At 36.9% G+C, this 16,184-nt stretch overlaps 2 protein-coding genes across 2 annotated transcripts; one reads left to right on the plus strand and one right to left on the minus strand.

Annotated features, from left to right (window-relative positions):
- Window positions 1-1,745: 1,745 nt before the first annotated feature.
- LOC132307033 (uncharacterized) lies at window positions 1,746-6,459 on the plus strand. Its single transcript, XM_059804686.1, has 2 exons — window positions 1,746-2,207; window positions 2,355-6,459. Exon 2 carries the CDS (start codon window positions 2,480-2,482, stop codon window positions 6,278-6,280), a length of 3,801 nt encoding a protein of 1,266 aa, XP_059660669.1. The 5' UTR covers window positions 1,746-2,207; window positions 2,355-2,479; the 3' UTR covers window positions 6,281-6,459.
- A 1,010-nt stretch (window positions 6,460-7,469) lies between these two features.
- On the minus strand, window positions 7,470-15,920 carry LOC132307035 (kinesin-like protein KIN-5D). The gene is made up of 23 exons (XM_059804687.1): window positions 15,568-15,920; window positions 15,205-15,412; window positions 14,987-15,116; window positions 14,360-14,515; window positions 13,692-14,168; window positions 13,430-13,527; window positions 13,174-13,330; window positions 12,999-13,068; window positions 12,796-12,872; window positions 12,647-12,700; window positions 12,467-12,547; window positions 12,240-12,351; window positions 11,800-11,886; window positions 11,538-11,713; window positions 11,268-11,429; window positions 11,078-11,185; window positions 10,842-11,000; window positions 10,672-10,755; window positions 9,169-9,374; window positions 8,925-9,026; window positions 8,705-8,814; window positions 8,452-8,603; window positions 7,470-8,010 (listed from the first exon to the last, which is right to left on the minus strand). Exons 2-23 carry the CDS (start codon window positions 15,378-15,380, stop codon window positions 7,786-7,788), a joined length of 3,159 nt encoding a protein of 1,052 aa, XP_059660670.1. The 5' UTR covers window positions 15,381-15,412; window positions 15,568-15,920; the 3' UTR covers window positions 7,470-7,785.
- Between the last annotated feature and the right edge of the window lie 264 nt (window positions 15,921-16,184).

A 16,184-nucleotide genomic window follows, 5' to 3' on the forward strand; every position in this document is an offset into this window, starting at 1 on the left:
TTCAATCCGATCTTTAAGTTTTGTGGGGGAGGTTTACTTCTTCGGAATCATCTGGGCCTCCTATCCGGATAGCTACAGTTTTTTTCCGCAATGTATACAGCTCTTCTGTGGTGGAAGGTCTGTTGCTCCGAGAGTCCTTTCAGCTTATTAAGAGTTGGGGTTACAGTAAAGTAGTGTTTGAAGGTGATTGTAAACCTGTCATGTCTCTTATTCCCACGGAAGAGACTCTTGTGGTTATTTTTGAAGATGTTTCTATTCTTCTAGCGTCTTGCTCGGGGGCTTCCCTTGTGTGGACTCCTGTTTATGTAATGTGGTTGCTCATTTGTTGAGTAGAAAGGCTTTGGAAGCCAATTGTGATAACTTGGAATGGAGCATATAACCCAAGTGCTTGTTAAATGCTCTCACTCCGAATGTTCTCCTTTGGATGTTTAATATATTTGTTGTTCGTTTGAAAAAAAAAAAAAAACAATGACTCAAATTTTTGAAACAGATAACATATATTATAAGGTTAAAATTGACCTATCCTTATATGTCATCTTTTACTTTCATCTTATAATATAATTAAATTTATTAAGGCTACAAATTTAACGAATTATTCACCAACAATTTTGCTTTAACTATACTTCGTCCGGAAGTTGTTTGTGAAGTAAATGAGTCAAATTTCAAATAATATAATTTGTTAATTCGTCTGATAAATAAAACATGCCTGAACAATTTATCAGTGGGCTCATTGATTTTAGTAATATGTTAAAAAAAAACAAATATGTGAACAAATTCATTAAGACTTGTAAATGTGACTTATTTATTGGGATTTGTTTGAATTTAGCATCTTAAATGGTCGAACTTAGTCAAACTTGATAATAAGCTGCAACTTAAATTGACACTAAACTAGCCAAATAACAAGCCACGTACTTGTACCCATTAAGTTTAAGTTTTGGTCGGACTGAATGCTTGACATGACCCAGATTAAGGAACTAATGGTAACGGGTGAGCATTTATTCATTTACTCAAAAGTTTAAACTGTTATGTAATATTACATACTTACCCATTTATATTCAATTCCTCTTCCATTTAAATCCGATGTGAGACAAATCTCCCCTAATAACACAAGATTTGTTTACCAAATAAATTTCTTTGTAGGCACTTGATCGTGCTCTAGATGCTTAATAGAGGTATGGCTTTTATTTCTTCCATCTCTAATTTTGTAATTTTACTTAAATTAAAAAGATAAATATATTTAGGTTGAGTGCAATTAGGACTTAGTGATTGAGAGGTTAGTTCCACCTCAATTCACTATGCAATTTAAGACTTTCAACACGGGCCTAACAGCCTAAGTATACTCACTTTGTATTCATTATTATTATTATTTTTATTTTTATTGGCAAAAATCTCACATACTATTTTCACACGTACATTTTATTTCTTTGAATATTTAAACTCTCACCATTTACCTGTACCACTGCGTCACCGCACCTTTTATAAATTTGAAGTTGTCATATGAGAATTATGTGAGTGAATTGACTGGTTTGAAATGTAATTTTACTATTTCAATTATTAAAAAAATTAAAATTGAAGTAACCAAAAGTGAAATGTGTAATCACCTTTCATTCTCAAAGCACGAAAACATATTTCCAAAAGAAATCGACGATTCTTGCTCCTTACTCACTTTACAGGGGTAGTTTCGTCAAAGCACTATAAATTAGTAGGAGGGACGTCTCTAATAGCAAAAGTTTAGAGGACGATGTCAAGTGTATACGGGAAGATGCTATGGTGGGTCAGATCAAACGGCCGGAAAATTCTAAAATCACGGTGCCGATATATGACCCACAATTTGTTTATCCCTGTGACGGTCTGGACTCAGTTACTGAGTCGCCGACTCGACGACAACATCAACCCCAGCGGCAAATTCCTTCCTATCTCTCTACACCCCCTCTCTCTCTCTCTAGCATACTCAAATCAGACGGCCTCTCTCGTCTTTTTTCCAACATACCCAAATCAGACCGTCCATATGTCTCCACTTCCCGGTCGTCTTCTTCGTTAGTTTGCAATCTCCCGTATATATATATATATATATAACTGTTTCATGCTCTTTCTCTTTCTAGGGTTTCCAGAGACGCAAAACAGAAACCAAACAACACTAGTGTTCTCTCTCTGTACATGCACAACGCCAATGATTTCTCCATCTTCTGTAATATGTATACATTCAGGTATTCTTTGAATTAATCTCAGTCTTTATGTATGTACCTAAGTAAATATATAGATATCTGTATGTATATATTTAATACACACATACACATATTGCATTGGCAGATACATAATTGAGTTTGTATTTTGTTGTTGCTGCTCCTTTCTAGGGTTTTGATTGGGGTTTGTATTATACGGGTTGAGAATTAAATTCCGTAGAGTAAGGTCTGTTTGTTATCATTATAGCTCTAAGGATCCCATATTCAATTCGGATTTTTTCCCGCGTAGTAAGAAAATGTGGAATGATGAGAATGAGCTGCAGAGGGGAAACTCAGCTGCTGATGATGATGAATTCGATGATTGTAGTTATGGGGCAGGATCAGATGGATATTACTTGTTGGAATTGGGAGAAACTGGGGAAGAGTTTTGTCAAGTCGGGGATCATACTTGTAGCATTCCTTTCGAGTTGTATGATCTTTCAGGTTTGAGCAATGTGTTGTCTGTGGATGTGTGGAATGATTGTTTGACTGAGGAAGAGCAATTTCAGCTCACAGAGTACCTTCCAGATATGGACCAAGAGATGTTTATGATGACATTAAAAGAACTTTTTGAAGGTTATAATTTTCATTTTGGGAGTCCCATTAATAAGCTATTTGAAATGTTGAAGGGAGGGCTGTGCGAACCAAGAGTTGCTCTATATCGGCAGGGTTTGAATGTCTTTCAAAATCGCCAACACTATCACCTTCTGCGTAAGCATCAGGACAGTATGGTCACTAACTTTTATGAGATGAGGGATGCTTGGATTAATTGCAGAGGATACAGTATTGATGAGAAGCTTCGTGTACTCAATATATTGAAGAGTCAAAAGAATTTAATGAATGAAAATATGGAGGAGTTGGAGACTCAAGTCTATGAAAGAGAGGAATCAGGGGAAGGCGTGTGGAGTGAAAAGCTGAAGGATTGGCAATTTAAGCAGAAAATGGGTCATCGTTCTGCATATGGGGCGAGTCCATCTCTAGAGTTTCCTTCCCAGGGGAGGGTCACGGCCTTGGAACAGGCAAAATTTGGAATGCAGAATCCAAAAGGAACACTAAAGTTGACCAGATCAAAGACATCTTCAAAGAAAGAATTAGTAGGTCGCTTGCCTTCTGTTCATCATAATTTGGAAATGAAGTCAGGGCGCTATAGTTCAGCTTTGGCTCATCCTCAAAAGAATAAGGTAGGATGGTATGATTCAGGGTCAGCAGTCCGTGTGATGGATCAGATGAGAGATGATGCTGAAGAAGCAATGTACGAAGTAGCTAAGCAGAATTATCAGAATTTTTCACGAATTAGTGCAGTGGATAAAACTGGTGTTTCTAAATTGGGAAAAAAGTATGAAACTTTGAAAGGTGATGAATGCAGTGACAGTTTCATGGGTTTGCCTATGTATTTGACGAATGATTTAAATGCCTACGGTAGGAACAAGGCTGTGAATCAATTGTCAGATATTGAGGTCTCAACTGCGAAGCCTACAAGAATTTCCCATGGCTGTGGCAAAAAGGTAAAGTATCCTGAGAATGCTCAGCAATTTGCAGTCGAAGAGCAGATGAAGTATGTGAAAGGCTGGGCTCCTGATATGTCACTGAAAAGAAATCAAATTGAGATGTCAGATGGAGCAGAACGTTTTTGGCATGACAAAGCACAAGGAGAAGCTTTCCCCGTTTATCCATCATTTCAGTGTAGTGATTGGAATAATAGAAGTAAGAAGTGGAAGAGAGAGAAAGAGTCTCCTGGTATCAAAGTTAATAGTAGGTTGTTCTCTTCTGACTATAGAGCAAGGCCATCACATGAGAATGTCAAAACCATGTCTGGGCAGAATGGAGGGCAAAACATGGCAGCCCTGAAAGGTGTCAGAACATTTTCCAAAAGTGAGGAAACAGAGTCAGACTCATCCGAACAACTTGATGAAGATGAGGATGTCAATCCTTCAATGAGGAGCAAGTTGGCGTACCCCAACAGTGTCTTGGAAAGTCATCAATCCACAGATCCTAGAAAGGCTAAATTTTTTAAGAAAGATAAGAAGGATAGAGCTCAGTCTAAAGATAAGAAGGATAGAGCTCAGGCTCTTGATGGATTATTTCACTCCTCCAGAAAGATAGCTGATCTTGATGAACATTTACAATTACCCAAAGTAGAAAACTATTCTTCAAAGGCAAAGCAGAAGCATAAGATGCATTATAGTGGTCACTTGCATAATTCTGCCGCTAAGTTGTGTGAAGACAGCTATTTCAATGATTCAGTTAGGTTGAGTGGTGATGATGATGGGAGACAACTTTACAAGTTGGGAAAGAATGGCCAGTGGCAAGGGCAACACCGTGAAAAGTTCCACATACCCTCACTAAAGGCATACACTACAAAGAGAAGGCAGAGAGGGGAAGTTGAGCGTGGCGATTTTGTCTCTCAATCAAATTGCTCGCGTGATCACATTGTTGATGAGGATGATTCACTTGAAATAGATCAGTTGGCGGAGGAAGGTGGAGTTACTAGCAGACTGGGGAAGAAAGGACAAGTTACTGAAGCGTTTATGAATGATCATCGTGAAAGATTTGATGTCCCAATATTAGGATGCAATTCAGTGGCAAAGAAGCGGAAAGTGAAGGAGGAGGATGTGACATACATGAGTGAAGGAGACGATAGTGATTACCAACAACTTGATGAAACCACTTCCATAAAGAAATGGGAGAAAAGGAAATTGGAGGATGATACTGTTTCCTTTGAAATGGGAACTTCTGTGTTGCCTGTTACTGAAACAGGAGTGTCAGATGTGGAATTAGAATTCAAACCACGGAAAAGGCCTTTTACTTTGATTACACCTACAGTTCATAATGGCTTCTCATTCTCCATTATACATCTTCTTTCAGCAGTTCGCATGGCAATGATTTCTTTGCTTCCAGAAGATTCTTCAGAGGTTGGCAAGCATCTTGATAAGAATGATGGAAGAGTGAGACTCAAGGAGGAGCAAGATAGAAAGCTGGAAAGCAACAATGGGGTCCATTTGCATGAGAACTTAGATATAAATAACTCGGACCATTCTGGGCAACGGGATGTTCCTTTTCTTACTGTTCTGGAAATTGTCAATCGTGTGAGATCAAACCCTGGGGATCCTTGTATCCTTGAAACTCAAGAACCACTTCAGGATTTGGTCAGAGGAGTTCTGAAAATATTTTCATCCAAATTGGCACCATTAGGAGCAAAATCGTGGAAGGCACTTGTATTCTATGAAAAATCCACAAAGAGTTGGTCTTGGATTGGTCCAGTTTCTAACAGTTTATCAGATCATGAGGCCTTTGAGGAGGTGACATCTCCTGAAGCATGGGGTCTTCCTCACAAGATGCTTGTGAAGTTAGTCGACTCATTTGCTAATTGGCTGAAAAGTGATCAAAAGACGCTTCAACAAATAGGAAGTCTTCCTTCCCCGCCTTTGACACTGATGCAATTTAATTTGGATGAGAAAGAGAGGTTCAGGGACCTAAGAGCTCAGAGGAGTCTCACAACCATCAACCGGAGCTCTGAAGAAGTAAGAGCTTATTTCCGTAAAGAGGAAGTTCTTAGGTATTCAATTCCTGACAGGGCCTTCTCCTACACAGCTGTTGATGGTAGGAAATCCATCGTTGCTCCCTTGAGAAGGTGTGGTGGTAAACTGACATCGAAAGCCAGAGACCATTTTATACTGAAACATGATCGGCCACCTCATGTTACAATTCTTGGTCTCGTGAGAGATGCAGCTGCAAGATTGCCTGGAAGCATCGGTACCAGAGCTGATGTTTGTACTTTGTTTAGAGACTCGCAATATATCGTGGAAGATGTATCCGACGCAAAACTTAATCAAGTCATTAGTGGAGCCTTGGACCGTTTGCATTATGAACGCGATCCTTGTGTACAATATGATGGGGAAAGAAAATTGTGGGTTTATCTACATAGAGAAAGAGAAGAAGAAGATTTCGAGGATGATGGGACTTCATCTACGAAGAAATCGAAGAAGAGGCAAACGAAAGGAGCTGCTGAGCCATTTGACCAGGGAGCACTGACTGTCGCTTATCATGGGGAAGAGTAATAAACTGGTTTTATTTGCACCAGCAATATCAGAACATCACTATATTTCTTCTCATCCCCGCACTCTTTTCTCCTCCTGTTAATATTTTTACATTCTGCAATATTAGAACATTACTGTGAGCTACTTGTGTGATATAATGATATATGTAGACTTTTTGAATGGTATTTTTTTTTTTTTTTTTTTTTGGCTTCCCTTTTCTTTTACATCATTTGCAACGAATGGTGGACCAGATTACTTGGATTAAGTCTTCAAATCTGATAGATGGGTGAATAAGTTCCGACAGGTTGTCCAGATTTAGACAGTACTTGAGATTCTTTGCCAACTATTAGTACCATTACAGATTTTATGTCAACATTGCTCGTGAGTAAATTAAAGTAGCGAGAACAATAATGGCCATAAGATTGATAATTACTTGTACGGATAATTTTGATTCATTTTTTATTATTAGATCTCAGAAGGATGGAATTTCAAATCCATGACCATATTTAAATGCTTAAGAATAGTATTTTCACATTGTTCCATCAACCTATAAATGAAACATCTATCCATCTAGGACAGAACTGATAATTTTGAATTTTCCAATCTAAAATACCAGTGGGGATAGCTATTAACGGTGATCTATGTTACATGGCTCTTAAATAGTAGGCAAAATACCCAAGCCCTACAAACATTTACTCGAACATGTATATATGTTATATATATCCAACACTTTTGATTAGATATACACTTATAAATCATGTCCAATAATTTAATATTATAATATTATTACTTCAAAATGAATGAAATGTCAATATTACACACTTGTTACCTATATAATAAATAACAAAATTTAGTAGCCTCCACCTGTCTTTTTATTTGAAAATTTGACATAGATGGTGATGTATCTATTACCAAAGCTAAGATTTGCAGAATAGTACTTGAAAATCCTAACAGTGAGCCTAGGATCTTCCTTGGCAGTTTTCGACAGTGGACCATAAAAGCAGCATAAGCATTTTATAATCTAAACAGGTCTAGTACTCAAAGTCTTCTTCAGCATACATCTTATATTACTAGTTCACAGAACTGTATAGAATTTTTTTTTTTTTTTTTTTTTTTTTTTTTTTTTTTTTATGGAAAGAATGTTAAGAGTTGGTGATTAGAGGGGAGGGGGAGGGGGAGAATGCAAGATTCGAACACGGGCTACCGGACATACGAAGCAACCCAATAAACAATAAAAGAATAGAAATGTATAATACTAGCACTCTCAGAAACCCCTGTTGGTAAAATCTCATTGCAGCTGTCATAAACCAGAGAATTTCAATGAACTGAAATCTCCCTCCTTCACCCCCAAAAAAAACCAAAGAAGAAAAAAATGATAGAAAAATCTATTATATTTCCCGCCTCCACGATGAAATTCTTCCAACAAACAATTAACAAATAAGATAGGTGGTACATACTTGAGCCATATATTCTGTACAAAATTCTACTTACTGCTGTAATCATCTATCAGGTCTGTTCCGCTCCCTTTAATTAATAGCAGTGAGAGGAACCCTGGAATCTCTCAAGGAGTGGCCATCCTCGTATGCCCCTAAAATATGTTTCACGTCTCCATTTGCTTGCTTTGAAGATTTTGCATCCCAGAATGACTTCAACAATTCTTCGAAATCAGGGGTCCTCAGTTCTTCAATTGATGCAATGCTTGGTAGATTGAATGACCTCTTTTTGGGTGTTGAGCATGACGGTTGATCCACCTGTTCACGACAAAAGGTTATGAACTTGATGAAGAATTTTCCCAGCCAAATATATAAGAGAAACTTGAAAAAGAACACGAGATCAATAGAGGTTATGTTTTTCCAAACAAATTGGACAATCCTAGAAATCCAGTGTGCACTTTGCAGCAAATGAGAACTAGAACACATGTTATCCTGTTATATATAAAACAAGAAATGAATATCTTCCGGATTAGGACTTGCGCTTTATAACTAGAATAGATGTTACATATCCTGTTATATTTAGCAATGGATTGCTTTGTGCCAATTACTACTGGATCCTATAACTTGAAATAAGCCAGTTTGTTTGTCACAAACTTACAAACATTACAACTTCTTTAAGCATGTGAAGGGGAGAAAAAGGAACTGACAAGTGACAACATTGATGGTGGATTTTACCACATCATAAAAGGACTGCTTTACCGTGTATTCATCTAGAAGACATTTTCCAGCATTTTCTGTAATCTCCACAATTTTGTGGTAGTGTCCGCTCTTCAATTCCCTCAATTCTCCGCAACAAGGATCAATCATGGAATCAAGATTCTCACATGCATCACGATCAAGTTGTAAAGAATCTGCAAGCGTCAGTTGAATGAGGTTTGCTTACGTGGAACAAAATTTCCCATCAATACTAGATAAATATGAATTAATGTGTGTGCAAAGACAGATGCTTTACGATCAATTGACGAGAGGAGATCTTTGTTTCCAACATCTGCATCTCCAAGTGCAGATGACACAGCAGAAGAAAACCGAGCACGCAGGTTTTGATTTGCTTCCATTCCTCCCCTATGAAAAAAAGAAATGCATAAGTAACAATGAGTAACCAAGTCTCTCAAACTGAAATTACATTAGTCTCTCAAACTGAAATTACATTAAACTTTTTCAGAATCACTAACCTCACTATTTCATCCACAGAAGCAACATTGCTCTTCTCCAGATTGAGCAATGATTCTTGAGCATCACTCCACTGCTGTGCGCCCACTTTTGCCTTTTGCTTACTGCATAATTTTATATGGAGCAAGTGGAGAAAATTGAGCACAAAAGAATTCAAACCACACGACTATATCAAGGTTCAATAAGAAGAAATAATAGGTATGGAAGGTGTGAAAAATGTAGATCACCACCCCAAGTGGCCCATACCAGTTCTGAAGAACATCCTCCAGGTCCTTCTTTCCACTTTCCACTGCAGCCGTATCCTCAAGATAGTGGGTTTCAGCTTTTTCCATGTATACCATCCATTCAGCTTTAACAGAAGAAGTGGAGTCGTGCATAATTGACATTTCTTGCTGTAATCTGCTGGTTCTACTGGCTGCACTTTCCCGGAGGCCATGAACTGCCGTTTGAACCTTAAGTATAGAAAGAAAAGTATAAAAAGTCAACATCCTTAAACGAATTTAGTATCCATGATGAATAATTAAATTTTCCACCACAAAGTATTGAATGAACATTGTTGAACGAGGAAAAGATCAAAGGAACTGAATACACAACTAAGAAGAATTTGACAAGAAACAACGCACAAGTGTAATTATTCTGTATTTGAAGGCCGTCTTTTATAAAATCAAAAGTTAATGACAAGTGATATAAAATTTTGTTAGTCTGCCAAAAAGAAAAGAGGAACATTTGAGAAAACTAAGACATATTAAAGTTGGCAAGTGGTAACTTATGTAATTGGCACAAACAAGTAGGTGTAACTGTTAAGTTCTATGGTAGCTAACCTCCTTGGAGTCAGATATAGTGATCCTTCTACTCTGAAAAAATATGCTAGACGTGCTCAGTTCTCTTTGAATATTAATTTTCAATTTAGTTTCTATTGTTTCCCCTTGTTTTCAATTCTTCCAATTGCTTCATGAAACAACATAAAGTTTCATAATAATATATTGTTCATTTCAACCATTAGGGCACCAACAAAATCCCTTTTCTGCCATACCATCTTGCTGATATGCTAGTGGAGCAGCAGATTGCTTTTCTTAAATAAATACCTTATTAGAAACCAGCAGTAGGCCTTATGCAACAAAAATTTTAAAGCAAGAAGAATATATCTCTAAGAGTATCAAGGCTCATCCTAAAAATAACGCAATAACAAAAGTTAATAGTAGTTAATTATACATGTAAATCTGCGGGTCACTATCAAGGCTCATACTAAAAATAACGCAATAACTAAATGTAACCTCTCTCACACACACACACACAGAAAAAGAGAGAGAGATCATTTCTTAAGTTAATTGCACGAGAAAAAGTATGGGCCAGTGTTGAGGCTCCTACTGTAACCCAATAATAGTGAAACATTTTGTTATGATGAGACAAAAACATGAAACTGACACTTAATGGTTTGTACCGCACTGGCAGTATCTTTTTTATGCATCACCAAGAACAACATAACAAAAACAGAAAAAAAAACATAGCAGACAATGTTACAAGAAATTTCATTTTTCTGCCCTAGAGACGCAACTAGAAATATCCCACTTGGGACGAGAATTCAGCATCTACAGTTCACTCAAATTTTTATACTGGATCTAACTAGATCTTGGTGCAAGTTACCAGAACTGACACAGAACTAAAAAGTAACAGGTGCAAGATCAACTAATATAATATACTGCATTATGTTTGAGAAAACACATCTCGGATTGATTTACAGGCCCATACCAGTTTTTTCTTCCTAGCATTTGAACTTGCAAGCAGCTCTGCTACTTTTTCTAAAAGTTGCCTTTCTTCATTGGCAGCACATTCCTACATGTGATAAATTACACATTGAAAGTAAGGAATTTATAGTGATTCAAGCAAAAGAAAAGTCAGAGACGGAGGAATTTAATCACCTCAAACTTCTTTTCAAGCTCAGATAATTTCTGATCATTGACTGTTTGCGCTTCTTCCACAATTTGGCCCAATTGTAATGCATGCATGTCCAGAGTTTTAAGGAAGTTCACAGTAATTTGAGAAATTGACCTTGAGGTAGCCACAGCTCTTGAATGTGCCTGCATATATTGTCAAAAAAAATTAAGAAGCATTTATTTAAAAGTGATAGTCACTGAAAACCTCAGAACAAACTGACCTCCCGCTGTTGTTGTGCATATGCAGTTAATCTGTCCTCTTGATTATAAAAACTATTTTGAAGATCATTAAGTAATGCATCAGCCTCCGAATGAACTCCTTTAAAGAACTGCATTACACAGATGAAGGTTAAAAGCGACCAAAAAAAAAAAGAAAAACATGTTCTCGTGGTAGTAGTATAAAATACATACATCCTCGAGAGCAGAGGAATGTTTAGAAACTTCAGTATTAAGATGTCCTAAAGTTGACTGAGAATTTCCATCAAGCTCCCCTGCTAAATTATCCAACGCTTTAATACCAGAACCATACATGGTTTTCAGCTTTTCCAGGCGGCCTCGAAGTTCTTCAGTGGCCTATAAGCGCACCAAAGGACATTACAGTATCAACATGCAGTTTAAGCAAAAACTAACTTTTCTTCTTCTTCTTGCTTTTATTTTTTATTTTTTACAACTAAACCATACCTCTGCTTTCGTGGATACAAAAGATTGCATATCTTCCTCCATGTCTTTCAGTTGCTGCTCTTGTTGTGTGACAGAAGCTGCAACAGTCTTGTGCAGGATTTCAAGCTGTTGAGTTATTTGGGACTGGAATTTCTGGATAAGAATTCTGTTTCCATCTTCTATTTTTTCCTTGCGCTCTGAGAAAGCAATTACAAATTGTTATTTATTTTTTAGGAGAAAATCCCTCGAATCACAACATATTTCTCAAAATCAGCACACAAACCAATCTTGGTGAATAAGCTAGACACATCTGATGCAGCATTCTCAAGCTCAGCTCGAAGCTCAAATGCCCGCTCAACAAGTGCTTTCTCTGGCAGTCAAAATGGTATACTATCAGAAAACTAGTATGCATACCCACATTGTAATCTGAATTAAATCTTAAGATCTCCTTACAAAAGAATGAAAATCCTTAAACAAGACAGTTGATCCACTAAATTAAATATAATATTCTTGAAGGGCTGCACTATGAAAATCCTTAAACAAGGCAGTTGATCCACTAAATGAATAATTGATGAGCGCTTGAAAACAGGCACAGATTAAATCGGTAAAGATCTATAAAAATTATAGGAAACTGCTTCTTATGCAGACTTTATGAGGACACAAAGTACTGAACAGACTAAAAGATATTACGTTTTGGAGTACAAAGAATGACACTTCGCTCACCAGACTTGAGAAGGTTGGATATCAGATATTCCTTCTCTTTAATCGTAGCATTTGCCTGTCTGTGTCTTTCTTCAAGATCAAACAATGCATGTTCAGTTTCATGGAGCTTGTTCTGAAGTATAATAATAAAAAATAAAAAGTAAAATTAATGCAAGGAAGGAACACAAAAGTAAACAGTTCAATTAAAGGTAAGAGAATATGTGATGTGACATAATACAATACAATACCTCAGTTTTTTCCAGTTTATCACTTAATTCTGCTGTCAAGAGCTTCTGAGAATTGTACAGTTCCTGAAGCTCCAGGAATTGCTGCTTACAAGGCACAAAATTTAATCAAACATTAAAGCAGAGCTCTCAACAGAAATCAGGAAAAATCTGCATTTGAATAATTTTGATTCTAAAATAAACCTTGTCCCTGGATTCTACATCAAGTTCCATGTGCTCTATTTTTTCAGCCATTGCCTAGAAAGGAGAAATGCGAAAAATTAACATTCTTTCCATGTCACTCAGAAGCTCTTGGGAGAATTCATCGTCAAACTAAACGGATAGAATCAAACCTTTTTCTCTGCTTCTTCCTGAAGATAGCGGTCTCTTGGTATATAGATTCCATTCTTCTCTCTCGCAGCATATACCTCTGGTTAGACATGAAATAGAATATAACATCATAAATAATGCACATGCTAAACATATTATAATCTGTGAAGCACTTATTTGACAATTGACACACATTTCAAGAAGAGGGAGTGAGCAATTGTTAAACCTTGCTTAAGCCGGTCAATTTCAGAGTACAAATCTTTGATCAGCGCAGATTTCATCATCTTCTGATTAATCTGAAATAATAACCAAATAAAACTATCATAAAAATTTGAAGGAAGACAATTAGAAAGATAAAAGGAAAAAGAATAGCATAAGAATGCAGGTGACAAGATACTGACCTCTGGCTTGTTCTTGATATTTTTGGCACGGTGTGCATAATCTAGAGTGCTAAGCGTCTCTTCTAAACAGTGGATGGAGGGCGATATTGTGGCAATTATGCAAGTCTTTGTTTTCCCTCCCAAGGAATCCCTCAACAACCTTGTTAATTTACTATCCCTGATATTCCAAGTGATATTTTTTAAGCACTTCGTCTAATTCTTTTGAAACATGTCCCAGCTGCCAATTTAAATTTATAAAACTAATTACAAATAATACCTATATGGTACGTGACCAGAGTGCTCAACCAATGCGTTGATAACACGACCAAGTGTAAGCAAGCTTTTATTGATTTCACCGGCTTCTCTTGCTCTGCCCTGAAATAATAGATATCATTGTAATAAAATCTGAAATGTCTTTATAACACAATGCATGCAGTACAGCATATGCTAGCCACCATATAACACAATGCATGCAGTCTTGCCAGCACTCCATGCAACAGTGCATATACCAAACCGAAAGAAATAGTGGTGTTTCTTACATCTCTTGCACCAGAACGCGAAATGTTCTCGGAACCAGCAAGGTCAACAAGATTAAGTTTCCCACACTTAATCATCTCCTCCCCTTCTGGAGTACACTCCTTAATGTGAATTGTGATGGAAAATATTGAGTGAGAGCGACTGCTTTGTTTGTTAAGAAGAGTCTCAGCTGTACGCCTTTTAGCAGAACCTTTCTCTAAGATTTTATAAATTTCATTCGCAGTGCATACTATCTCCTCTTCCAAGCCTCTAACAAAAACACCTCCCTTTCCATCCTCCATGAGGGCTATAGGTTTCTTGGATTTGTCATCTATAAATTTTGAGAATTCCTCTGGAGCCAAAAGATCTGTTATTTCCTCATTGTACAACTCTAGAAATGTAACTTTCATGCTATACTCAGCACTTTGAGATTCTAATATATCAAAAATTTGTCGAACAGCCCTGGGAATAACCCCTGCATCGTTAGGGAAATCCCCATTCTACAAAATGCAAAAAAAAAAAAAAACAAAATAACAAAATAACAAAAAAACAAAAAAAAACAAAACATAAATAGGATTGTTAAAAGAAATGGATAAAACAGAAAGCATATCATTTATGAATGCATACGTATACATATCTTGTGCGCGTGTGTTTCTGCATATTAAAGTGATTTGTGTAATGAAAATAAAACCTTTTTCCTTCCTCCTCCCTCCATTGTGTATGTTTTCCCCGTCCCTGTCTGGCCATAAGCAAAAATAGTGCAATTATAGCCCTCGAGAACTTCAAACACAATGGGAGAGACAGCTTGATCATACAAGTCCTTTTGTTGGGATGTTGGACCAAAGACCTAGAAAGAATTACCCCATGTTATGGTCTTCTCCACAGGAAACTAACTATAGCAATAATAGCTACTACTACAACAAAATATTATTAATGAAGAAAATAAGAACAGTTCATCCTAGCTCCAAATTATTGGCTCAAGTGAGAAAATCACTTAGTCCTGGTGCCTCACGAATCAGGTCTAAGGTTCGACTCCTCTCGGGTGCAAACAATTCCTTCGAGGTGTGTGAATATAAACTAGGAACAAAAAATAAATAAATAAATTCCATCCTCTAATGCAATCAAGATTGCATCGGGAGTCAATCTTCTGCCATTACATTGCTGATAACACTAAGAAAAGAAACAAAAATTCAAATTATAGTATAAGACAGGTTGAATTTGAATTATGTTAAAGATTCCACATTTTTGTATTTTTTTGCTTAACTTTCTCATTGATCAACCATATCATTTTTAGGGAACAAGGTAAAAAAAACCAAACCTTGTCGAATGCAAAAGTTCTGTCAATCTGCTTATTAGCTATGTTCTGAACTGCAGCAACTTCTCTTCTATTCTCATTACAAGAAATTACCACCGGCGTATGCAATCTTATCTCATCATCACTCAGTGGCCTACAATCGCAAAGCATTACCAATCCATCATTCACAAAAATAAAATCAATTAACTGTCAATTGCACGAAGAACACACACTCAACTCACCTGCATCGAACAAGAACCTGAACATTTACTCCTTTTTCTCTATCGTGCTTACTGTTTGAATTCCCATCCGCAGATCGCAGATCTCTCGCCACCTTATCACTCGACCGCGGCGTCTGAGACGGCGATAGAGAAACCAAACCTCCTTTCCTCTGTTGCACGGACTGTGAATACTCCATACCTTTACTATTCTATAAATCTCAAACTTTACCTGAAACAGCAGCACAATTGAGCATCAATTCACTGGCCAAACTCAAATCTAATATGATAACGTTACCCACAAACCCTAATTCAGCACAATCAATCAACAATCAGATTCTATCAGAAGACAAAAGGGAAATGCGGTAAATAAAATTACAGACTTACAGTGTAGATGTTCGAATTCAATCGAAAAAAACAAACGCACTGACAAATCAGACTCGGATCGGAAAACGACCGATCGAAACTAAGAATGTGCGAAGAAATCAAAGAAATTGAGACAGTTAAATCGAAGTAAAAAAAACAAAGTCACAGTTTATGAATGGCCGGCCGTTTGAGAGATTCAAATAAGTGAGAAAGATTCTTCAAACAATGGCCACGGTATCAGATATAGAGAGAGAATGTGTGCGATTTTTAGAGAGAGAAATAGAGCTTTGATGAATTGGTGATTTTTCGGCTAAAATAAAGAGAGAGCTCTGTGAGATAGAGAGAGAGAGAGGGGGATGAGTAGCTGAGAAGAGAGGGAGTACATGAATTTAGATAAAGAAACTTAAAATTTTATGCCGTTACGGAGCGTTTGAAATTTGGAAGGACGGCGTTGACGATAGGCTCTGACGGCGTTATAGACCGTTATATGTGAATGTTTTACAAAAAAATTCAAAAAATTGAAAAAAGACATTAGTTCGTATAAACGGGCTGTAATTTTCAAATTATTACAGAATTGACACTGATGTTGATATTTGAAGTGTATTTGATATTCTCATCATCTATTTGAAATTTAAAGT

This window comes from Cornus florida, unplaced genomic scaffold (assembly GCF_030987335.1).
Source record: "Cornus florida cultivar Cherokee Brave unplaced genomic scaffold, ASM3098733v1 CherokeeBrave_3.0.0_Hap2_Chr05, whole genome shotgun sequence".
NCBI classification, from domain to species: domain Eukaryota; kingdom Viridiplantae; phylum Streptophyta; class Magnoliopsida; order Cornales; family Cornaceae; genus Cornus; species Cornus florida.